The sequence below is a fragment of the Trichoderma atroviride genome, chromosome 3, assembly GCF_020647795.1.
Source record: "Trichoderma atroviride chromosome 3, complete sequence".
Classification (NCBI taxonomy): Eukaryota; Fungi; Ascomycota; class Sordariomycetes; order Hypocreales; family Hypocreaceae; genus Trichoderma; species Trichoderma atroviride.
Genome location: NC_089402.1, coordinates 3,814,949 through 3,838,521, shown reverse-complemented (window position 1 = coordinate 3,838,521; position 23,573 = coordinate 3,814,949). Strand labels below are relative to the sequence as shown.

Here is a 23,573-nt window from a genome sequence, read left to right as displayed (position 1 = left end):
TTGGTGGAGCCAGTAAAGGAAACCTTCTTGATTGTAGGGTTTGTCGTCAGTTGCTCGCCGATGGCGACGGTGTTATCATTTGTCGTCACGATGTTGACAACGCCCTTGGGAATTCCAGCTCGGTGAGCCAGCTCAGCAAGCGCAAGGGCTGTGAGGGGGGGGTCTCAGAGGGCGCCTTGCACACGACGGTGCATCCCGCTGCAAGAGCCGGGCCAATCTTTCTCGTGATCATAGCCGCAGGGAAATTCCATCTGTGATCATCTTGTGTCAGCGCAACGCGGTCTACATCCCAAGAGTGAAAAGAAGAAAAAAAAAAAAAAGAAAACAGGCACATATAACATACGGAGTGATCAGACCGCAAACACCAACGGGCTCTTTGGTAGTCCATACTCGGTTTCCTGGTACGCTGGCCGGAATGACGTCGCCGTACGTGCGGGGAGCCTCCTCGCTGAACCACTCGAAGAAGTTGGCAGCGTAGGCGGCCTCACCTCTGGCATCTGCGAGAGGCTTTCCGTTCTCCCAGGTAATAAGCTGGGCAATATCTTCTGTGTTCTCCACGGCGAGGTCGTACCACTTGCGCAGCAGCTTCGCGCGCTCGCGGCCGGTCAGATTTCGGAAGGTCTTGAAGGCGTCGGCGGCAGCGGTGATGGCGGACTCAGTATCGGCGGTGGTGAATTCGGGGCATGTTGTGATGACTTCGCCGGTGGCGGGATCTTTTTGTGGTGGAATCGACAAGCTGATTAGCGAAACATTCGTAGAACTACTCCGCACAACACGAATAAATAAGGAGGAAGCTCACCGGTGACCTCAAAGGTCTTGCCCGACTTGGCAGTCACCCACGCGCCATTGACATAGCAAACATCCTTCTTCAACAGAGACGGATCTCTGAGCTGTTGTCGTGTTCGACTCCAATTAGCTTTCGGCTACTCCCAGGAGCGATGGCATGGACCAATTGCGCCACAGCGGCCTGGCACGTACCTTGGGGGCCATGGTGGAAGCTCTTCTGACTAGAATCGACGATATACCGGGAGCGCAGCGATAGGCCGAGGAAGCAGCAAGTCGATGCAGTAACGCCATTGAAACGGAAGAATTGCAACACACAAAAGAGAGGGCAGAGGAATCTAGTTATACCAATGAGTCTACAGGCTCGTCACACAGTCTAAAGCCTTGGATGTTGGGGGTTCGCTAGTAGCTCTGGATGCAGCTTGGCGGTACGTGATTGGAAATACTCGAGTCTAGATTGCGGAGGAGGCAACATGTCATGAACCGGCCCGGGTCAAAGCGCGGGTCGAGGCGGGGAACTCGATCAGTGACGTTCACGCGGCACTGCAGCAGCGGGTTGGCGGGGTACCGGCGCTGGATCAGGATCCATCTCTGCGACAAGCTGGCGGCCAGAACCGGGTAGAAGCGTGGATTACTTTTACTTGTACATATTCGCGACATGCACGAGGCAGGCCTAGGTCTAATATGCACAAGGCCGGGCCGGTTGAAGCCACGCCGGGGCTGGGGCCGGAACGGGAGCATTAATGCCTGGAATAGGAAGTTGTTTTGCTGCGTGTACTTGAGACTCGTGACCAGGTGGGAAAAGGTGTTATTGGTTATGTAGTTTCAAATTGAACCTTGATTGATCATCGTGCTTGGGTATATAAAGTATGTGACAAAAGAAATGAAAAATACACATGTACATGGTTGTGGACGATGGCCTTTTGTCGGCGGGTTTCCTCACTCCAATCCTTTCTGCTCTCCCTTCCATGGCCTCCAGGGCCCAGATTCATTACCATCCATCCTATTGCTTGCATGAGAAAACCTTGCGCCGTTGCCTTATCCGAATAATTCAAACACGCCTCTTTTCGGCGGACATATAACGACATGAAGGAAGAAAAAGTGAAGCCGGCTGGCTCCTAAGCATATGACACGGCTTCACTCTCCTGTCTTAGTGGGAGCTTTCGGTCGAGAATATGGAAAGCGTGTGTTCTCGGCGTAAAAGGCACGGCTCCCGAAGCCATTGGCTGCTTCATGCCCATCTCTTTCAGGCCGCCCAGTTCTATGCTCTTGCCCTCTTTCATAGGCACTTCATCGTCTTCATCCTCGTCGGTATCCAAGTCGTTGAGGTGATTGGGCCACATGGAGTAGAGGGAGAAGCCAAGGAGCAGCAAGTAGACAGCTCTAGACTCAGAGTCAGTACGGCATACAGATTGTCATGTGAATTGAACCAAGACTTACAGCATGTATAGCGTGATAAAAAGCGAACTCTGCGCAATTTGGCAGTTGTTGTACTGGCCGTATGGCTTGGCCATATCGCAGCCATATCTAAAGTACCACGCCGCCGGTGCTGGGTATCTCGGGTCGGTATAATCGGGTCCGACTTGGCCATAGGTGCTCACGCTGTAAAGCACAACTAGGGCAATGGAGCTGACGGTAGATACAATGGGATACCAAACTCGCATGATGACAGCAATGAGCTTGGTGAGGAGGAAGAAGAGCGAGATGACGGCGAGGGCGACATTGTAGTCAGTGAGCCTATTCACAAAAGGGTTAACAACGGTTTTCTTTCTCGCCATCGGGCTCTTGATAAACTGACTTTTGTGACCAGATGAAGGCGAGCTTCGGCTGATTCGTGTGGTTGGCATAGGCGTAGAGAATGATGGCGGGGTTTGAGTTGAGACGGTGGTCCCATCCAATCTGCCACAGCGCAGTTCGATACAGATTCGGCTGAGAGAGGGCCGTGATGACGAGCAGAGGAATCAAGCCGACGAATTCCACCAGCATCAGCCAGCGCATCGCCGATCTTGGGACTCTGGGCCATTTGCGATGGAGGATGTGGTAAGTCCACGGTCGACCGGCGGGGCCAAAGATACCCATTTTGGACAGTCTTTTTCTGCTTCCTTTTCCTATTCTTTTTCTTCTTCTTCTTCTTCTCCTTCTCTATTGAGAAGAAAAGGCAAAATATCCTGGATCAAACAACTTGCTCGAAAACTCTGTGAATGCAGCTCGATAAGGGCGTCGAATGCCAGCTTCGTCGCGATGCAGGGCTAGCAAAGCAGCAGGGCTAAAAGCTCATGTCTGCATATATGCTCACTTATTAGTGATTGTTGCGTCCAGGTCTCGCTTCGTTCTGCTCTTGCGACCACGGCGTTTTCTTCGTCGTCCCTTCAGCTCCAGGCTTTGGTCTTTTCTCGTTTGTTCAAAATCAGTTTCGTATCAAGAATGGTGCAATGGCCTCTTGAGGGGGCCCGACGCATTTTATTCCAGAGCCTCGTGAGAGGGAACCAGTCCCCAGCGCTTCCGAACTCTACTGAATGGGGGGGCGCTTTAGCGACCACCTCCCCCCCAGCAGCCAGGCGAGTTAGAGTCTCTGGCGCTCGCTGGGCGGTGGAGAAGCCTCTGCAAGGTGCAGGCGCTTGGGCCTGTGATGGGCTGCGATTGGCCAGGCTGCCAGGTGACAGCGAAACCCCGGGCCAATCGCAGCGGCTGTCCTGTCTCTGTTTTAAGCGCCCAGATCCGAGGTGCATGCCACGATTGGCCGGCAGGCCAATTATGTGGCCCGCATGCCCGCGCCATCAGAGCTTGCGATCGCCAGACTTCAGCGGCAGCGGGCCAGGGCAGGGGAAATTTCACGTAGATACTGTAGCGGCCTCGATGCGCTGCTCCCCTTGCTGCTGGTGACGCCGAGCACGTTGCTTGCAGAAGTTTGGCATGGCAAGGCGCCCGGCTCGGGGTTCCGTGCGAGTACGAGGGCCCTCAGCAGATGGAGCCCATGATTCCAGCTAGTGCGAGCAGGTTTATCATTCATTCATGGCTGTTGGGCCTGGTGTTGTACAGACAATCTAATCATTGAATTCTATTCGGCCGCACGCCATGGTCGGTGGCGCCAATAGTGTGCCGAGCCAAGCGTCTTGGCCCATGGCTCGCAGTGCGGCTTTGGAGCTGTCCGAGTGCCTGGACGCCACAAAATTGCGCGGTTGGCTCTTTTGTTGCTTTGCATGTTTTGATAAGGACATGCATGCGGGAGGAGTTGAACTCATTGGTCTTTATGTCGCGCACATGTACCTACATATGCAAGGGACTCAACGTCTCCTCTGTTACATTGACAATTCAACGTACTTGTACAGTTCTGAACTCTGGTTTAGAACCAAGGAACGTGTACAAGTAGTTTCTTCCCGCGTGTTAACGTCTGAGTAAGCTTACACTCAGTTAAACTTTGAACCAAGAACGCCTCTTCCGCTCTGACAGAACTCTTGATTAAGTCGCCATCGGTGTTGATGGGAACTTGATAAGCGAGCCTCGGTTTATCAGTGGCAATTCCCTGCAACACATACAAGTCCCACCACATCGTAGCAAAACAGGCAACATTTACGAACCCTTGCTTATCCCGTCTTTCTTGGGTCCACCCATTTCTCCGCACGGGACGCTTCCGGGGCGGCAAGCTGAGACAAAAAAATGCAATCAAGATGATCATTGAAGGTTCACTGGGTTATATGCTATGGCATAGTCGACTGTGCATCGATTTCAACACACATAGCGATGAGCCATGCTTCCCTATTTGAATCTCAGATGTCAAGTAGATCACGATCCAGCACCTCGGCAAACATTGGATGGGCACCAGCTGCGGGTTAAATGTAGGGTAGCTTGAAGTTGACAGAAGATTTGCCGCTGGAGTTGTAAAACCGAGTTCTCGCCTAAATAAAGCTCAGACCAGAGTTGGAGCAGGACACAAAAATACAGTATTACAACTTGAAGTAACAACCTGCGCTCTCTCGCGAGTAGTACCCAGGTACTAGTATACTTCGTATAAGGTACATGTGGGAATGCAGCTGAAAGGGCTGTCGGCTGCAAAACAGGTCCAGCAAACCATGCCATCGCGTGAAATGGCCGCATATCGAGTGACCTGCAGCAGACCCCAGAGTGACGGGTCGTGATTACAAGCAAGTGCTTGTGCCCGCGGCGCTAAGAAACATCGGATGTTGCTGATTTGATGGCAAGCTGATCAGTAATGGGTAGCACTTGGCAGATGCGCATGGATTTCCAGGGCTCTACTAATATCCCGCGAGCTCATGCAACAACGAGGTCGTTTCGACTTGATGAGGGTTTGGCGATGAATAAGCACGGGCTAACAACAGCGAAAATATCCACTCCCTGCTGGGTTGACTTTCCTGCGTAGAAGTTTGGTTCCATTAAATTCTGGTACATTCCTCACAGACTGGCTGGCGCTATGATATTCTACTGATTGATACCTCGGTCGTATGTGTCAGGTAGGGCTGGCTTTGCAAGATTCCTTCAATTAGAAGCGTGAATCTACTCCTCTCACTTCCCGTTTTCCTAAAAGAGTAAAAACGAGTGCTGTAATACCGAAAAGTAGCTAAACAGCAAGTCGTCTACTGTAAGGCACTCGTGTATCTAACTCAACACTTTGGCCGCACCTATGAGACACGGCCTTATGCCATGTGTCTACAAATACGAGTATCATAAAGCCGCCAAAGGCCGATGGTGAGACAGCTGACAGCCAAAGGAACAAGCCAAGGTGTGCGTGCATGCGCGCTCCTTCAATGTTGGCTTTCTCTCCAAGCGTCTCCGCGGGTTGTCCGTTGACGTACCAATGTGTCTCTTTTGCTGATGCCTCGGGAATCTAGCTCATCTTGATCTTGAGTTTTTTTTTTCTTTCTCTTTTTCCATTTTTAAATTTTTTTCCGATGCTATCCTCTGTCTTTCCTCTTTATCTCGGGCGCTTGTTAATTTTTTTTTCATCCGTTCCACCCAGCGGCAAATGAAAGTCGCTCGTCCCTGTCTTAGTGGAGAGCTCAAACGAATCTAGAACGGTCTAGAGCAACGAGTGCGAGCGTGACTCCAAAACCGCCGTGCGCTGGGAAATCGTTTTTTTCTTACCAAATGTTAGGCCAAATGCCAATGTACTGCACCTGTATGGGCTGCTACAGTACCTAATACGCCACGAATCCTCCAGGTGCTGTTTTATATGAGGTATGTCTTTGTACTATGTACCTGCATATGAGGTGGACTGAATTTATATGCCTGTGCATGTCAACCTGAAATTTGGTATGCCGTGAATCGTGAGTACATGTAAGTCTCTGTAATCAATTCTCATGTGTCGTACAATACGGGCGAGATATGACAGCCGTTGTTTTGACACCAAAAGTCTCTTTCCACTTGGGATGCCAGCCGTTTATTACTGTACAGTAGCAGAAGAAAATACCTGGTCTAGCTCCGGAGCAGCTCCTCCACGGACCCCCTGCTTCGCCACCTCTATTTGCACAGTAGCACTGCTAGCGGAGGGCTGATTTGCTGGAAATTACCCGAATAGAGATCCATTCTCCTCAAGCAGGAGAGTAAAACGTGGTGACATTTGCAGGCTAATGCGCACTATGCTGCTGCGCAGGGAAAGGGCCTGGTAGGTGCGACGGACAGTGTGGACAGCCCAATCAGGCACCGTAGTTGGAATCGGCAGTGCTGCAGCTAAAACACAGGAAAAAAAAAAGGGAAAAAAAAAAAAAAAAAAAAAAAAAAAAAAAAAAAAACGGTCGACCCACGATAGACCTTTTGCACCCCCCCACCGAGGCATCCACATCCATCCCGTCGTCTCCCTGCATCGGCTCTGCTGTGGTTCCTCCTTCAGCTGCTAGCAGCAGTAGCACAGGGCCAATATCTGTCTAGTCCAGCGCAGGTGCCGGCATAATCAATGCTGCCACCAGCACTATTGCTAGCGATGCGACCGCTACGACCGCTCTGGCAGCCCATGGAGCCAGTGGGGGAACTCTGGCCGGGATTGCTTGAATCGATGATTTCGCGGTCCATCAGCCCTTTTGCCTTCGCTCTGACACCTGCCGGCTCTCGTCGCCCGTTGGGCTTTGCAACTCCACTCAGGCAACTGACATCCGGAGCATCAGCGCTGATCAGCAGTTCCCCGGCAAAGCGACCCTTATTGTCGGGTCCGTCGACCATCGCCGGCACTCGTCTGCGTTGATCCATCGCCAGGACAGACCCGGTGAGTCTCTTCTGCGTCGTCTGCCCGTCAGTTGCTGCCCGTCAGTTGCTGCCCGTCAGTTGCTGGAAGCTGCGCTGCGCGGCTCGCCTCTATCGATGCCGCACAAAGCTGCTTACGCCCTGGAGCTCCCTTTCGCCATTCTGAGGTCCCACAGCCACGACTCTTCCATAAGCTCAGCTCGCGATTCTAAGACGTCTCTGGACGCCGACTGAGTGCTGTTCAGCCCGTCTATACCCTCGTTTCAGCTGTTATACTGCGCATAGGGAACTCGATACCTGGTCCTGGTCCTGGTCCTGCTGCTACTCTTTGCTCGCCTGCCCGGCAGCCTCCTCGTATACAGAGCACGTAGAGGGTCCTGTTGTCTATACGCCGTGCCGTAATCGACGTCTCATCGGCTGCCGCGCTCATGCCCTGCCCGCATGGCCTCCAGAGCCGTTGAAAGACATTCCAGGTGCGGCTACCCATAGAAGGTCAACGGCGACGGCTCGCTCGCTCGGTCGGCCATATCCACCCATCATCCACCCTCGCTCGTCGGACCATCTCGATCTCGTTTGGACAAGTCCCCCAGTAGGCCTAGACCCGTCCGCCACTCGGGTGTCCTGACAAGGATCGACACCCTCTCCAAACCCCGCTGTCAGTGAATCTCAGGTCTTGCCTTGCTGCAACCAAGCTTTTCGAAGCGAGCTCCTTCTTTCTGTCCTCTGGCATCCTCGCCCCTCCCGCCGCCTTAATGCAGACCGAGGACGACTCCTCCGCAGATTGCTCTGGCTTTGCCTCCGCCTCTGCTTCTGCATTTTCTTCTACTGGCATCTCTCACCCGTCTTCCGTGTCGTCCTCATCAGCACCAGCATCAGCATCAGCATCAGCACCAGCCTCGACCCAGGCCCCCAGCGCTACCTCTGACTCCGGGCCACCGAATCCTCCCCCCGAGCTTTGGCCAGGAACCAGCAATCTCTCCTCGACCTCTTGCGGCGGCGCTGGAGACGGCATCCTCGCCCTTCTCTGCGGGCACTTCGCGCCAGGAGCACTCCAGACACCATTCGGCAGGCCTGCCGATGCCATGGCATCTTGACAATAGCAACACTGGTCAAGCAGGCTCTCAGCCCCCAGCAAACCCGATTGCGGCCCTACCATCGCCAAAGAGACACCCGGGCTTACGCCAGGCTGAAGCCGCAGATTCGTCATCCGCCGAAAGAGCCGGAAAGCGCCAGTCGCGCAGAAGCAAGCACGGCCAAGCGATGGGGTCGGTACCGGCCAAGAAGCCTCGCACGGGCGCCTCGCCTTCGAGGAGACTGGAAATGCTAAGCGATGCCATGTTTCCTCTGAGCTCCATGCAAGTGAACCGCGAAGATGCAGTCTCCCCTCTCTTCTTTTCCCATGGCCCTGCACGCCACTTCCCTCGTCCTCATAGCGTTCCTGTATCAGATGCCGCTTCGGCCATTATAACACAAGCTCGCGAGGAAACTGCAGGGACTGTCACGACGCTGAAACTCCCCAGGGCTAGCGTTAGCTCCACAAATGCGGCTCTCTCCGGCAGCACACCGTCGTCCATGGACATGTCTGTACCGTCTCTGAGCCCGGATATGCGCAGCCTGCCCCCTAGCTTGCAGATGCTTCAGGGTGTCGGCGTTCTTGAGCTTCTCGAGCACGACGATAGGCCGACGTTCCTGGTTGATCTCGCCAACTCAGCAAACACTAACCGCCCTGGCTTGCCGATCGTATACTATAATGGATCTCTGCGGGCTGCCGAGCCGATCCACAGCCTTTTGAACCCCGAGCAAGAAGACCCTGCGTCTCCCGATCTCCCGGAAAACTTTAATGAGTTTAGATCTTGGGCTATGGCTAGTGGGACTGATGCCTTGGACGTGCCTTCATCAACTTATGAGTACGGCGGGATCACATGGAATTGCACAACTTTAAGACGGCGGTTTCGGTTCATTGGCGCAAGTGCTGCGTATCATGCAACGCGCCCGACGCCGCCAATGGTGGAAGAAACAGTGGAAGAAGAAACCATCATGCTCGGGCAAGATATCAGTGCCCAACCTTTGTCGACGCCGGTTACCCCCGCTGTTGATATCCTTGAGCCGCCCGACTACTTCGGTAACGCCACTGTGAAGCCTCCTCTCGAGTCTATAGACACTACCCTCACAACTCCCGGAACTGGCACCGTAGAGTCCATCTATGATATAAACCGACGCCATCCGGACGATTTCACCAACCAAGTACTGCAATCACAACCCGTAAGATCGACCTTTGACTGGACCAGGATTCCGTACAACGATAATCTCCCAGAGCATATCAAATTGGCCAAGTCGATTGACTGGGGCTCTACACCATTGGGACCTATGAGCGAATGGAGCTACAATCTGAGAGGCATGACAAATTTAATCATGGCCAGCCCAAATCCAACCGCCATGTACTGGGGCCCTGAGTTTGTCAGTTTCTATAACGCTGCATATGTAGCCCTGGCCGGCAGTAAACATCCAAACCTCATGGGCCAACGGTATGCGGATGGCTGGCACGAAATCAAGGATGAGTTCCTGCCCATCTTTAAAACGGCTTGGGATTCTGGTCAAGCAATAATGAAGCACGATAACCAGATCTTCATCAACAGACATGGATTTTTAGAAGAAACTTTCTTCTCGTGGTCCATCATTCCAATCCTTGGCGAAGAGGGCGAGGTGGTCGGTCTATACAACCCTTGTTTCGAAAACACTCGACGAAGAATGAACGAGCGCCGAATGCTTACGTTGCGAGAGATAGGAGAGCGGACGGCTTCAGCGGCTTCCATCAACGAATTTTGGCCGCAGTTGAGGAAAGGCCTGGCGTTTAACGAATATGACATTCCGTTTAGCATGGTCTACTCTGTCAGGGACGAACCCGAAAGCGAAGTGTCGTCGCTGCACTCTGGTAGCTTTATCCATTCGCCCCAGCTCATTCTCGAGGGATCTCCTGGTGTCCCAGAAGGCCATGTCGCGGCCCCTCAAACCATAGATCTGCGTACATCAGACGAAGGGTTTGCGCCGTATGTGCGACAATCCTTGGCGAGGGGTGGTGAGCCTGTGGTGTTATCAGAAGATGACGGTACCCTGCCCAAGCATCTCATAGAAGGATTTGAGTGGCGAGGCTTCGGGGAACCGTGTAGAACCATTGTCGTCTTTCCGGTCATTCCTACAAACACCGGCGAAGCTGTAACAGGTTTTATTGTGCTTGGGGTAAACCCACGGCGGCCGTATAACGATGACTACAAGTTATTCATCCACCTCCTATCGCGGCAGCTAGCAACCTCCATGGCTTCGGTTCTGCTGTTTGAGGAAGAGATTCGACGTGGCCAGCGAGCAGCACATCTCGCCCTGATGGATCGCCAAGAGCTCTCAGAAAAGCTCGAGCAACGTACACAAGAAGCCAGCGAGTTGGAACTGAAGTTCACGCGTATGGCTGAGTTTGCCCCTGTTGGAATGTTCATTGCCGATAACCTTGGCCATATCGACTACTGCAACGACATGTGGTGGCAGATCTCTCGCAACGCTCGATCCGAGCAAATAGGTACTGTTTGGATGGATAGCGTGCGAGTTGAAGATAGGCCTAGACTAGAGGAAGCTTGGACACGCCTTCTGGAGCAAAAAGTGACCATTTCATTGGAATTTCGATTCAACTACAGCCAACTTAGCGGAGATCACACAGTCGACACCTGGGTCCTGATGAGCGCCTTTCCAGAGAAGGGCCCCGACGGTAGCCTGGCATCCATCTTTGGCTGCATTACAGATATATCTTCTCAGAAGTGGGCTGAAAGGGTCCAGAGCGAAAGACGCGAAGAAGCTGTGGAGCTAAAGCGCCAGCAAGAAAATTTCATTGACATTACGAGCCACGAAATGAGGAACCCCTTGTCGGCGATCCTCCAGTGTGTCGATCAAATCGCCAATAGCATTGCCTCGTTCACAGCCCACTCAGACAAGGCAGAAGTAGACTCTCTTTTGGAATCCTGTCTTGATGCTGCCAATACCATCAATCTCTGCGCCAGCCACCAAAAGCGCATTGTCGACGATATTTTAACGCTGTCGAAACTCGATTCTAGCTTATTAGCTGTCACTCCCGTTGATGAGCAGCCAATAAAGGTTGTCCATCGTACGCTCAAGATGTTTGAAGCAGAGTTGATTGCGCATGATATAGCTTTCGAATTCATCGTCGACAATAGTTTCGAAACCTATGGAGTTAACTGGGCAAAGCTGGATCCGTCACGACTGAGACAAGTACTGATTAATCTCATGACCAACGCTATCAAGTTCACACAGGGCCGAGAGAAGCGTACCATTATCGTGAGTATGTGCGCGACGAAAGACATGTCTGAGGTTACAAGCCAAGGAACGTTTTACTTTGAGCGAAACGATATACAGCGGACGGCCGGCATGAATATTGACAATGAAGAGGAGTGGGGCTCTGGTGAACGTTTCAATATCCACTGCTCAGTGGAGGACACCGGCACCGGCCTTGGTGATGAGGAACTGAAGGTCCTCTTCCAACGCTTCCAGCAAGCCACCCCTCGGACGCATGTGCAATATGGTGGCTCTGGGCTGGGACTATTCATCTCCAGGATCTTGACTGAAATGCAAGGTGGTCAGATCGGCGTCTCTTCGCAGCGGGATGCTGGAAGCAAGTTCAGCTTTTACATACAGAGTCGCAAATGCCTGAATCCTCCTTCTGAATATGAACACATCACGCCATTCAAGCTCGAACGAAAGATTCAGACGCCTTCTACCAACAGCCAACCCGCGGGCGGTTCTGCGTCGCGCAGCCAGTCGGATACAGGCCGCAACCCTCTTTTTGACGTTCTCATTGTTGAAGATAATATTGTCAATCAGAAGGTGTTGCAGCGACAGCTCCGTAACTACGGTAATAACACGTTTGTGGCCAACCACGGTAAAGAGGCACTTCAGACACTGCAGAAATCAAGATTTTGGGCAGGTCAAGAGGCCGAAGGTGTTGATATATCTGTCATTCTTATGGACTTGGAGATGCCTGTCATGGACGGCATGACTTGCGCAAGGAAGATACGTGAACTCGAAAAGGAAGGGACAATTACCAAACACATTCCTATCATTGCGGTTACGGCTTATGCACGGCCGGAACAAATTGAGAATGCAAAGGCTGCAGGAATTGTAAGTTTCATCATCTCTCTCGTGATTATATCCTTGTCTTTCTGACCATGTCGCTAACCACTTGCTTCGTCTAGGACGATGTTATTTCCAAGCCATTCCGCATCCCTGAGCTCATTCCTAAAATTGAGGAGCTGGTGAGCAAGTATCAGAATCTTTCTGTGTCGAGCGACACGTGAAGGCGATGAACGGCACTACCTGCTCAGAAAAATGCTATCAATCATGCAGCGATTTTTCTTTCCCTTGTTCCGCTTTATAATACACATCTGTCTATCATGACATGGCATATGTGACAAGTTTGATCATTCTCATACCCGTCGCGTTTTTAAGATTTGCATATATATACGGTTGCTAAGCGAATCGTTTTAAGCCTGGGAGTTTTTGGTATTCGTTTTTTCCTCCCCCCCTCCCCTTTGTTAATATTGCTTTGGGATCTTCTTCTTCTTCCCCCCCCCCCCCCCCCTTTTTTTTTTTTTCCTTTTTCAATTTGATGTCAAATTCGGATACAATTGGCGGAGTCAGAAAAGGAAACAGCAAGCCAGGGATTTTGTTTTATTTGTGTTTTTCAATGTTATTGGCATACGCGAAGTAGCCTCCTCAGATACCAAGTTTTTTTTTTCCTTTTTTTCTTTTAGACAAAGTCTGTCTTATTTGCACACGATTGCGAAAATATGGGAAGAGAGACGGGACATAGATATACTAGAGCGTGTCCTGAGAGAGAGTGAGAAAAGAAAGAGAGACCGGTATTGACGGATTATATATATAAAGAGGTGATCCAGGAGAAGGATGTTAATAAGTATAACGTTAGAAAGGAAATACATACACGGAAATTTCCATCAAGCTACATTGTCCACTCTTGCAGGTTTTTTCTTCTGTTATTTGATCATCTGAGATGCCTATGGAATAGACTTTTTGGTAAGCGACAGCTGTGTTTCTCGATGATATTGAACTACTTTATACATACGCGTAAGATTGCGGCGTACTGCCATAAATAACCGTAAATAGTCGAGAGGCCCAATCTCTCTTCTTTGTACTAAGAAGAGTAGGTGCTTCTCAATTTGTTTGCCTGAAAAACTGTGTTTGGACTAAATCAGATATAAGGATTAAAAGAAAAAAGAATCTTATTCGTTCGTACGTGTCTAATATGTTATGGATTGCGAGCTGTGCGTTGTATAAGTGAATTTTATTCACGCTATATTTATTTGCGTAAAGCCTGCGTATATTTGATGTATAATACGTACCTTGTATTCAGCAATCTGCGGTCAATTCTCTTATTGGTTCTTCGGTCTTATGTTAATCCCCAAAGGCCCCTTGAATACAACTATAAGAGTTGGGCTGTAAGAATCAGGCTGTGACAATAGCCCGAATCCTCTTCCCCGCGTACTGTTCGCCTTAGGTCTTCACTGCTAAGAAATCCCATTTGCTAACATATAAAGTGAGCCACGATTATTGAAGGCGCCCGGATTGTGTTCGTGGCCCTTATGTACAATGGATCCTGAAGCTATTAAACGAGCCGAGAAAAACGAAGATGAGTCCCGGGATGGCAGAGGCAATTCTCCTGATTTTGCAATATTTTCATCCAATGAAGACTCATACAAGCATTTCGCCTGTCCATTTTGTCAGAGGGACCAACAAAATGCAAGTTTTGAGCGAGGCGGATGGGAAACATGTGCACATAACTCATGGAAGGAGTACCACAGAGATAGGTTAGTGCATACCTTCTGCAAGAAGCAAAGCCGAGAAAGTGACATTGATGATCTGTTTTCTTTCTTAGAGAACACGTATATCGCAAGCACACACTTCCAATGAATCATTGCGACAGATGCTTCGAAGATCTCAAAGATGCTCAATCTTTGCTGCAGCATCGTAGCCAATTACAATGCGAACAGAAAGAAAATCTATATACGACGGAAAATGTTATACCTCAGCTAAAAATACCGATGAAACGAGGGATTGAGGAGTCTGAAAAATGGAAAAACATGTACCGCATATTATTTCCTGAAGATATCCACATCCCTAGCCCATGTGTGTGTTACCTTACTGGCACCGGTTCGCGGTTCACTAACGGGAGCTGCAGTTCGAGATGAACAATCTTACGATATAGAAGAGACGAAACAATTGCAACATTGGGCTGAAGAAGTGGAACGCATTCGCAAAAGTCCACTTTTAGATGCTCGCACACAAATACAGCAAATTCAAGGAATTATTGAAACAGATCTTCGCCCTATTCACGCAACAGCTCATGACGATAAAGAGAATACTCAGGACGTCGTTATGGATGAATTTCAGCAGTTTTACTCCGATAGAAGCCATACTGACCATCAAGCCATAATGAGGCATGCCGATACAGGATTCTCTACTGTATCACACCATGCCCTTGACCGTATGTCGACCATGCAAACTGGCATTTCGAATGACGCATCCACCATTGGCCGGCATATATCTTCAGGTAGCACAGTACATCGGACTTCCGCAGACGACTCGGGCAATGTTATTTCTATAGGCAACGCACTCGGTAACAAGGCGCATAATTGGGTTGATGATTATGATAAATCAGGCAAGGCCCTTGATTTCCCGGAGCTTCCTGGGGAGATTTGGAAAAACCCAAACCTGCTAGAAATTCGGCATACGTACAACGTCCCTCGAGACGCAGATGGTAACGCTACTCCCTTGCCACGCTCTCGTTCCCGAGCGGGCAGCTATCGAGGTACATCACCCCAGCCAGTCTTATCGCCCTCTCGTTATCAATGCAGAAGCTGATTTCTAACTACACTGCAGATGCTGAACAATCAGAGGCTCTCACATCCGCCACAGACTCTGGCTATGCATCATTGCCAACTCATGATTACAAAAGGCCTGTTCAAAACACCGAAACGAATGAAGATCAACAGCTTCACTCTGACGAATCTAATACCGGCCATATAAGCTTCATGGAGAATGAGGACCCATCCATGGATGACGCTTCCTCAGTATACACAGCAGGCCCCAATATTCAACCATCGAAAAGGGATGCATATATCTCTCTGCTTGCGGATGATCTACTGAATAAGGCTTTTAAAGTTACACCAGATGAAGAAAGCCTAGAAAGGGTCCGCAAAGCTCTCCCTCTATATCTTCAGACGTTCGCTATGAAGGTGGGGTCGAGTGGTTCGGCATTGATCTGTCGCGATGTTATGGTTTTTGTGCGCAGATACAGACGGTTAGTGGCCTTATTATTGTATTTAATGTGTCTGGGATGCTAATTATATAAAATATAGCGAGATTTCCAATACCATGATACAGAGCTATATCACAGAGACTGGTGTTCGTTCTGACAGAGTCGATTTTGATTCCATCAGCAACTGGCACCCGGATACAGATAATTTGGAAGATCCCAATACTGCTCTTAATAAGAAACCGGACGATGCTATGGATGGTAATTCTGATGACGATCTTGACGAGGCAGACCGGGCCACCGACTCTTTGCCAGAATTTTCCGTCTATAGAGACTTCATATCGCAGCACCCAGCGTATGAATGGCTATTACAGTATATACAGAAAGAGCTGTATATGGATGAGCCCGGAAATGTACAGACCGATATCAGAAAAACCATTATAGATTATCTGCCCAAATCCCAGAGGGTCAGCAGAAGTGAAGCCGCCAAAAGATTTACTTTGACATTTACTGCTGATTGGGACCCAGGCTCTTTTTTGCAAGAACAAGAATACACAGAAAGCCCCGAGAGAGCAGTGGAGCGAGCTATTACAATTACCGGATCCAAAGTTGATGCCCAAGCGGCGACGACTACACAATATCTTAGCCAGACATGGCCGTCATCTGGCATTCATCTTCTACATGTTATGAAGAGTGTAGTGCGTGATACTAATAATATGCCATTTTTCTGTATGTGATTATCTTGGCATTGTGACTATGGATGCTAATATAATTTCAGACAGTCTTCCTGATAAAACCCAGCTGGTTGTATGGTCTCGAGGACCAGAGTTTAACCTTCAAGTCACTGGGACAGCAGACTCTATAGCAGACATCGGAGAACAGCTCGCTTGGCTTGGCTCAGCACTTCGCTCATCTCCATATAAAACCAGCGTCGCTATCGTTAGTGCTTTTGTGAGTGACATAGGAACGAGTTCAACCAGAGATATGGCTGAAGGACTTCCGACAACATTTTTCTGCAACATCGGGTTTGGCGTCGACGCGATTGAGGACACTGGCGAGATATCAAATGGCCAATGCTGGCACCAGCTATTCCAAAATCCAGTGATCGTCAAAGGCTATCCCATCCTGCGGAGACCAATTTCCAACATAGGACTTGAGCTAAGTCTAGACACTATGGCGCTCCTGGCAGGGACGCGTTACATAAATACCTTTAAAAACAAGATATTTATCAAGGGATTTTCGATAATGCTGGTACCAACGCGGTATTCCGACAATATCCTGCTATGGCACTTGCTGTGGAGGAAGGATGGAGGTCGCGTCTCATATCTTGACGGGATGGATATCCACGCCAATGATGTCAGCGTGGCTGACTTGAAAAATAGTCGCCATATCCTTGGCTGGTCTTCTCAAATAAGATACCTTGTTGGTAAGGAAACCTCACTTGATTACGTATGCTTGGATAGTAGTAACATCTTCAGGATCTGCCGACGCAAACTATAACGTTGATGGGTCGTGCTTAAGGAAACTTCGGGAGGATTGCGAATCGAATGACATTTTGATATCGAAGGGCCTAGCAATTCAATTTAATCACGAAGCAGCTAAGGGAAAGAAAGATTCATCGCCACAGATCCTCAAAGACTCTTACAGACGGAAATTAGAATTTCTGTCCCAGAAATACATGGTACTTTGGGACGTTCAATGCAAACGTGGGTGGTTGGTTGATGGAGTGAATGCATTACTTCATCTCCTCCGCGCATCTCTCGAGTTCAACAAGACCGACAAACTTTCATTTAAGTTTCTCTTCAAGTCAGATATGTTTGAAGAAGCAACAAGGAAACCTTATACTGCCTCGGCAGCGATGGAAGTTCTCTTCAATTTTGCAAACCTTGGTATGGAGCTTTATGAGGAATATGAACAGGATGAATCAGGCGAAAATATCAAATACCGAGTCTGTGACCGCATCGATGACTTATTTGAGGCTCTTGAAAAGGCCATTGACTACCAACCTGAAATAATTCGCAAAATAGGAGAAGGGTTGGAATTTGTTCCACGAAAAAACCTTGGAGGTTGGGATTTTTATGACATTGCAACGAATGAAGATGGTACCGAACCGCGTCTCGCAAAAGTGAAAACAGCTGGTAAAGGATGGGTTGATTTTACACGGGCTATCGGAGCCGTCTTCTTATTCGGCAGAGACTTTGGCAATTTAATGGGCCCAATATCAGAGGATTACACTTGCAGTCACTGGGAGAGACTACCGGAAAACAAATATTATCTCGCTGCTAGTGCAGAGGATCTGAACACGATTATGAAGCGCATGGGAAATCCAAGAGCGAATCCCCCACGGTTAACAAATTCACTTGTCTGGCATCCTTATAACATGGCGTTGAATACACGATGTGGCTGCAGCATTCTTGAAGAGACGCATTGCGAGCGAGCTCAGGTTATGTGGCCAAGAGATATATGGGCAAAAGTTATATCGCCGAAGGAAATAAGCCGAAGTTTGCTTCCAAGCACTTCCCCGTTGCTAAAAGACAGTGGAGCCGTGGTATTTGGTCATAGCACGGGCATAAAATGGATATGGAACGACTTTGGAGACCCCGAAAAGGGAGAACTTCCGTTGACGGATGAAGAATCGGACGATGACTCCCCTCCTGACAGCGGGATTGGCTTGAGTCTTCGCTCATCCACCGCTCATGAGTCACAGTATGCCAGGCAGGATGACCATTTCTTTGAACACAAACACTACAAGGTTGCTATCATTTGTGCTCTGCCAGAAGAGTTAAAGGCCATCCGCACTCTATTCGACGAAATCCATCAAAATTTACCAAAGCAGGAGAGTGATGCTAATACCTACAATCTTGGCCGTTTGGGAACCCATTACGTGGTTGCGGCTTGTCTACCAGTCCAAGAGTATGGCATGAATGCCGCTTCAAGAGTCGCCTCAGACATCGAGAAAAGTTTTCCTGCGGTGAAATGGTATTTCGTTGTCGGAATTGGTGGAGGAATACCCTCAGAGAACCATGATATCCGACTGGGTGATGTCGTGGTCAGCACTGGCGTCATTCAACACGATATGGGCAAAGTGATGCAAAAGGACTCCAGGATTACGAGCACAGGATTACCGCAACGTCCCGCTCCCTCGATGCTGACTGCAATTAGTTCGGTGCAATCTGATAAAAGCGTCACCCACAATATCCTAGAGGCACACATACAAGATATAGTCAATCTGGAGCCTGAATACCAAAGCCCTGGAGAAGATCGGGATACACTATTCTACGCTATAGCCGAACACGAATATGGACAAAAGACGTGCGAAAACTGCAAGGGTCCCCATGTCCCCAAGAAGCCCCGGCCTCCTGGACCGCATATTCATTACGGCTTTATTGCCTCTGGGAACCAGGTTATAAAAGATGCAGTGACTCGGGACCGCATTGGTGCTGAAATGAATGTTTTATGCTTTGAAATGGAAGGCGCTGGTGTGATGGTGACTGGAAAATGTTTGGTGATTCGGGGAATATGCGACTATGCCGACTCGCACAAGAATGACGAGTGGCACAAGTATGCAGCTGCCACTGCTGCTGCATATACCAAATTCTTTCTGCTCCGAATACCCAACTTGGATATGCAGACTCGCGAAATGGTTCAAGTGCAGAAGCGATCAGTCTCCAGTGTGGAAGAGGATGGGATCTATCTCGCCAAGAGACCTCGATGTCATCAAGAATGAGAGGATATACATTATCTGAGGCACCTGTAATGCTGATGATGCAGAAGAATTCAACAATTAACTGAATTGATACTTATTTCTATTGAATTGAATGGAAAAAGTTAGTCACGTTAGGTATTGTCCATTTGCATAACACAAGGGAATCAGACAGTTACTAGTATTAATAGCAGTAGAATCTCAAAGTCTGTACGGCACTACTCATAGATACATTTAACTAAACTGATACTTTGTACATATGGTTGAATGAGATGAAATCTTTCATTCTATATATTGTTTATTTGTATAACACAATGGAATCAAGTAGCTAGTAGCAATATCATCAACACCCCAAGCTACCTCCTCTTTCAGTTAGGCCTCCACCTGTTCAACAGTCCTTTTTCTTTTTTAGAGGCAAAGGTTTAAAAAAAAAAGAAGAAGAAGAAAAGGAAGAAGAAAAAAATAAGTAGAAAACATGTTTCTCCTTCTCGGACATGCCGTTGTTTCGCCACGGCAGCTCAAGTAACGTCACGCCAAAATCTCCGAATACCGTGATTCTCCGTTTCAACTAGAGCCAAAAAGCCTTGCACAGCTTGGACCTAAAAAGAACATTGAGTGGTGGATTAAAAAGAGCCCGGCCTTTTTTTTTTTTTTTTTTAGTTGAAACAGTAATGAGTCATTGGTGAGCTTAGCATCACATCTCTCTCAGAAACTTCACATGTCTTTGGAAAAGCAAAGAGAAGGCTGTAACATGGTATAAAATTTTCGTTTTAGTATCCACAAGGCTGAAATGGTTAGTTTGGAAAGAAAAGCGAGGAGAGAAAAGGAAAGAAAAGAAAGAAAGAAATATTGTGGAAAAAGCTGTATTGCATCATCCAACATCAATTGACTTCACATGACAAATTGAAATATATCTCAACAAACATCATTTGTATATTAGTTATTAATTATCTCCTCCTCTCGGGTATCGAACAAAGCAGAACGCGAATGCTGTATACTAGCAACATGAGTTTTTTCAAGTTTTTTAATAGTGAATTCTCGTCCATTTGACGTGCAAAAACAAAATGAAAAGTGGTATCAGTGAAAGCAGTCTCGACAGGGTATCTTGGTATCTTGAAGAAATGCAGATCCTTCCATTCCCAGTCCTCTCATGCGTGTTTTCTTTTCGCAACAATTATATCAAGGAAAGTTTTGCAAAGTGTTTAAAGCCGTTAAAAAAACACTCGCTGTCAGCGAGTTCTCTAAGCGGCCGCAATGACGGCGGGAGTAGCGGTGGTGATGTCCTCGGGCTTGTTCTCAGCCTCGGCCTCGACAGGCTTGGGGGCTTCCTCGGTGGCGGCAGCCTCCTCCTTGACAGCCTCCTCAGTCTTGGCAGCCTCCTCGGTGGCGGGGGTCTCCTCCTCCTTGATGGCATCCTCCTCCTTGGCCTCCTCAATGGCCTTCTCGTCAGACTTGGCGGCTCCCTTGCCCTTGATGGTAGCACGGAGCTTGGAGAACGCGCCCTTCTTCTCGTCGCCCTCGGCAGCGGGGCCGGGAGACTTGTCGCGCTTGCCAAAGTTGAAGGGTAGAGAAGACTTGCGCTTCTCCTTCTCCTTCTTGGCATCGCCGTTGGTGGCAGCAACCTCGGTGGTCTCAGTAGGGACGGTGGCGGGGCTGGCAACGTCGACGGCCAAGGGGGTGGTGGCCTCAACGGGGGGGATGACGGGAGCAGTCTCAGCGGCGGGGACCTCTTCCTCCTTGGGAGACTCAATCTCGGGCTTGGCCTCAGCAGCCTTCTTCTCCTTCTTAGAGAAGACGTTGCCGAAGAAGCTGGTGCGCTTGTTGACGGTAGGCTTCTCCTTGGGGGACTCAGGCTGGAGCTCCTCGCTGGCCTTGGTCTCACCCTCAACGGCGGGCTCAGCAACGGGGACCTCTTCGGTGGCAGGGGCCTCAACCTCGGGGACGGGCTCAACGACGGCGGGAGTCTCAGTGGCGGGGGTCTCCTCAGTCTTGGCTTCCTCCTTCTTCTCCTCCTTCTTGCCGAAGCCGAAGAAAGAAGTGCGCTTGCGGCTAGCAGAGCGGCGCTCGTTGTCCTTGACCTTGAGCTCATCCTTGACGGGCTCCTCCTTGGCAGCCTCCTCAGTCTTGGCAGCGGTCTCCTCAGCAGGGACAGCAGCCTCCTCGACAGGGGCAGCCTCCTCCTTGGGGGCCTCAGTCTTCTCCTCCTTGGGGGCAGGCTTGAAGCTCTCAATGGTCTGCTTGTAAACCTCAGACTCGGTAACAGCAGTGGCGAGCTCCTTGGCCTCAGCAATCTTCTCCTTCAGTTGGGCGACCCAGTTGTCGCGCTCAGCGGCAGAGGCAGCCTTGAAGCTGTGCTTGTTGCCCTTGGCGGTGAGGTGGAACTTGTGGGAGCCATCGGTCTCGGGCTCAGTGGCATCAGCCTACAATTTCTCGAGTTAGCCTCTCGCGTATCGACACATGTATTCGACAATCTCGCGATGATTGCTTACCAGGTTGATGACGCCGTGGGGAGCCTTCTTGTCACCAATGAAAAGAAGACCCTTGCCGGTGTGAGCAGCCCAGGCAATGTTGTGCTGGGCAACCTCGGCGTGCTTCTCAGCCCTCTTGTAGGCGGCGAGGACATCAGCCTCGACGGACTCGGCGCCGAAGAAGAAGAAGGCCTTGCTGGCAATCAGGTTCCTGTGACGATGGTGGTTAGCGTCTGTTGCTCGCGAATCCCGCAAGTTGCGATATAATGCGCTGTACTCACTTGGGGAAGCTGGCGCCCTGAGCCTTGTGTCCCAGGAAGCCCTCCTCAATGGGCTTGGCGGGCTCCTCCTCCTTCTTGTCCTCCTCCTTGGCAGCCTCAGCGGCCTCCTCAGTCTCGGCGGGCTTCGTCTCCTCAGCGGGCTTGTCCTCGACAACAGGGATAGCGGTCTCGACAACGGGGGCCTCCTCGGCGACAACGACGGGAGCGGGAGCAGCGACCTCCTCAGCCACCGGGGCGGCGACGTCAACGGGCTTGTGTTCCTCAGCCATTCTGGATTAGAAAAAAGAGAGTTTTGGGTATCTTAAAGCGCGAAACAAACAAAGGGTATTAAAAAAGAAGGATCCAGAAAAAAGCCTTTCGGATGTGTATGAAAATGGGCGCTGGTCAAGCGTGTGTGAAGAAAGTAGGAGGAGGAGGGAAGCAGCAGCAGGAAGGGGGTGGCAGGACTACTTATTTGCCTGGTGAGCGCGAGGAAGGCTAGGGGGAATCGCCCAGAATTGTGTGACAGCAGAGCAACCCTGCGTCTGGGTGGCCAGCCGGCGAAGGAAACCTGAAGCGATAGCAGAGCAGCGCTTGGAACAGGCATTGACGGGCCAAGGTATACAGTACAGTGCAGCGCAGCGCAGGGACAGCAGATATCGTGGCCAGTGACGCCACGGCGGGAGAGCTCGCTGCCAGCCCACTGTTCGACAGCCCGCTAGCGCTCGAAGCAGCAGTGAATGCCCTGAGACCTGGAGCTCTGGCGCTCGTTTGGGTTGCCGGGGGGCGCTGTGGGCCCGGCGTCTGGTCTGTGCAGGCTTTAAGCGAGTGGGCCTGAAATTGCAGACCCGTCCACCGGCCTGCGCTAGTGGCGGACACAAATGTTCGGCAGCCACCAAGGCTAGCAGCGGCGGCCTTGGCCTGGCCCGGTACCTGCGGACAGTGTGACTCACGGAGCACCCGCACCGTCTGATATGTCACTCTGGTCCTCCATTCAGTGACTCCCAGCCTCCACTTCTCATTTTAAACAGCCCTTCTCCTTTGTGCCGTCCGGGCCATGGCTGCTGATAAGCTGGCGAGAACAGACACGAGCGAGCTGCTTGGGCGAATGGCGGCTGACTCGAGAATGCGCGTAGAAGACTCGAAGCTTGCTCGACATGGATCACGGTGAACCATCTAAGATTATCTTGCCTTGCCCCACGATCCATCTTTTCGCCTGCGTGCAGCTGCGCATCTGCCACCAGTCCGCATAGCGGTAGAAGCAGCACGGCGTATTCCATACTATAGATAGATACGAAGTTTGAGTCCATGCGATGGCCTAGCAGCGGTGGCACGGCGAAGATGCAATGCTATTACATACTACTTGGACTACTTCGAACTAGCATTGCATCACCAACAATAGGACAGCCATATAAAGCTGTGTGTACTGTAGTCCAAAAAGCGGCCGTCTGAACAATGCCCCCCTTTTCTGACGCCTTCGCCCCGAGGCTGAAACTATACTTGGTTTTGCTTGCAATATTACGACCCAGCACGCATTGACTTGCTTTCATTATCCCTTGATAGCGGCCTAGGGATCAAATGTCGCCTCGCGGTTCAGAGTGGTATTGGCAATTCTCCAGAAGACGGAATTCAGGTCGCGGCGCTGCTACGCGTAATTAAGCAAAAGGATGATCTACACGCCGTGCTCTCGGCGGAAACGATAATCAGGCAGGAGAAACAATCAACTCGAGGGCAGCTCAGTCTTATCCTCGCTCTCCCCTATTCAGGCCATGAGAGCAGCCCGCCATCCAGCCATTTCAATATTCATCAATGGCTGACACGGAGTACATGCGGCGGCA

At 50.2% G+C, this 23,573-nt stretch overlaps 7 protein-coding genes across 7 annotated transcripts; 2 read left to right on the top strand and 5 right to left on the bottom strand.

Annotated features, from left to right (window-relative positions):
- Window positions 1–85: 85 nt before the first annotated feature.
- TrAtP1_006538 (uncharacterized protein) lies at window positions 86–990 on the bottom strand (the record flags this gene model as incomplete). The annotated part of the gene is made up of 4 exons (XM_014083116.2): window positions 86–251; window positions 344–713; window positions 800–890; window positions 979–990. 4 exons carry the CDS (start codon window positions 988–990, stop codon window positions 86–88), a joined length of 639 nt encoding a protein of 212 aa, XP_013938591.2.
- A 489-nt stretch (window positions 991–1,479) lies between these two features.
- Window positions 1,480–3,663, bottom strand: TrAtP1_006537 (uncharacterized protein). Its single transcript, XM_014083115.2, has 3 exons — window positions 2,582–3,663; window positions 2,224–2,520; window positions 1,480–2,166 (listed from the first exon to the last, which is right to left on the bottom strand). The coding sequence occupies exons 1-3, from the start codon at window positions 2,860–2,862 to the stop codon at window positions 1,902–1,904; spliced, it is 843 nt and encodes a 280-aa protein (XP_013938590.1). The 5' UTR covers window positions 2,863–3,663; the 3' UTR covers window positions 1,480–1,901.
- A 2,947-nt stretch (window positions 3,664–6,610) lies between these two features.
- On the bottom strand, window positions 6,611–7,041 carry TrAtP1_006536 (uncharacterized protein). The gene has a single exon (XM_066113165.1). The coding sequence runs from the start codon at window positions 6,979–6,981 to the stop codon at window positions 6,625–6,627; it is 357 nt and encodes a 118-aa protein (XP_065969251.1). The 5' UTR covers window positions 6,982–7,041; the 3' UTR covers window positions 6,611–6,624.
- TrAtP1_006534 (uncharacterized protein) lies at window positions 7,018–12,602 on the top strand. The gene is made up of 2 exons (XM_066113163.1): window positions 7,018–12,153; window positions 12,228–12,602. The coding sequence occupies exons 1-2, from the start codon at window positions 8,053–8,055 to the stop codon at window positions 12,327–12,329; spliced, it is 4,203 nt and encodes a 1,400-aa protein (XP_065969249.1). The 5' UTR covers window positions 7,018–8,052; the 3' UTR covers window positions 12,330–12,602.
- TrAtP1_006535 (uncharacterized protein) lies at window positions 7,811–7,987 on the bottom strand (the record flags this gene model as incomplete). The annotated part of the gene is made up of 1 exon (XM_066113164.1): window positions 7,811–7,987. The coding sequence occupies one exon, from the start codon at window positions 7,985–7,987 to the stop codon at window positions 7,811–7,813; it is 177 nt and encodes a 58-aa protein (XP_065969250.1).
- Window positions 12,603–13,524: 922 nt separating the features above from the next.
- TrAtP1_006533 (uncharacterized protein) lies at window positions 13,525–19,985 on the top strand. Its single transcript, XM_014083112.2, has 7 exons — window positions 13,525–13,856; window positions 13,925–14,175; window positions 14,228–14,857; window positions 14,929–15,349; window positions 15,408–16,033; window positions 16,083–16,730; window positions 16,783–19,985. The coding sequence occupies exons 1-7, from the start codon at window positions 13,639–13,641 to the stop codon at window positions 19,029–19,031; spliced, it is 5,043 nt and encodes a 1,680-aa protein (XP_013938587.2). The 5' UTR covers window positions 13,525–13,638; the 3' UTR covers window positions 19,032–19,985.
- TrAtP1_006532 (uncharacterized protein) lies at window positions 19,922–22,250 on the bottom strand. The gene is made up of 3 exons (XM_014083111.2): window positions 21,757–22,250; window positions 21,497–21,686; window positions 19,922–21,427 (listed from the first exon to the last, which is right to left on the bottom strand). The coding sequence occupies exons 1-3, from the start codon at window positions 22,023–22,025 to the stop codon at window positions 20,249–20,251; spliced, it is 1,638 nt and encodes a 545-aa protein (XP_013938586.1). The 5' UTR covers window positions 22,026–22,250; the 3' UTR covers window positions 19,922–20,248.
- Between the last annotated feature and the right edge of the window lie 1,323 nt (window positions 22,251–23,573).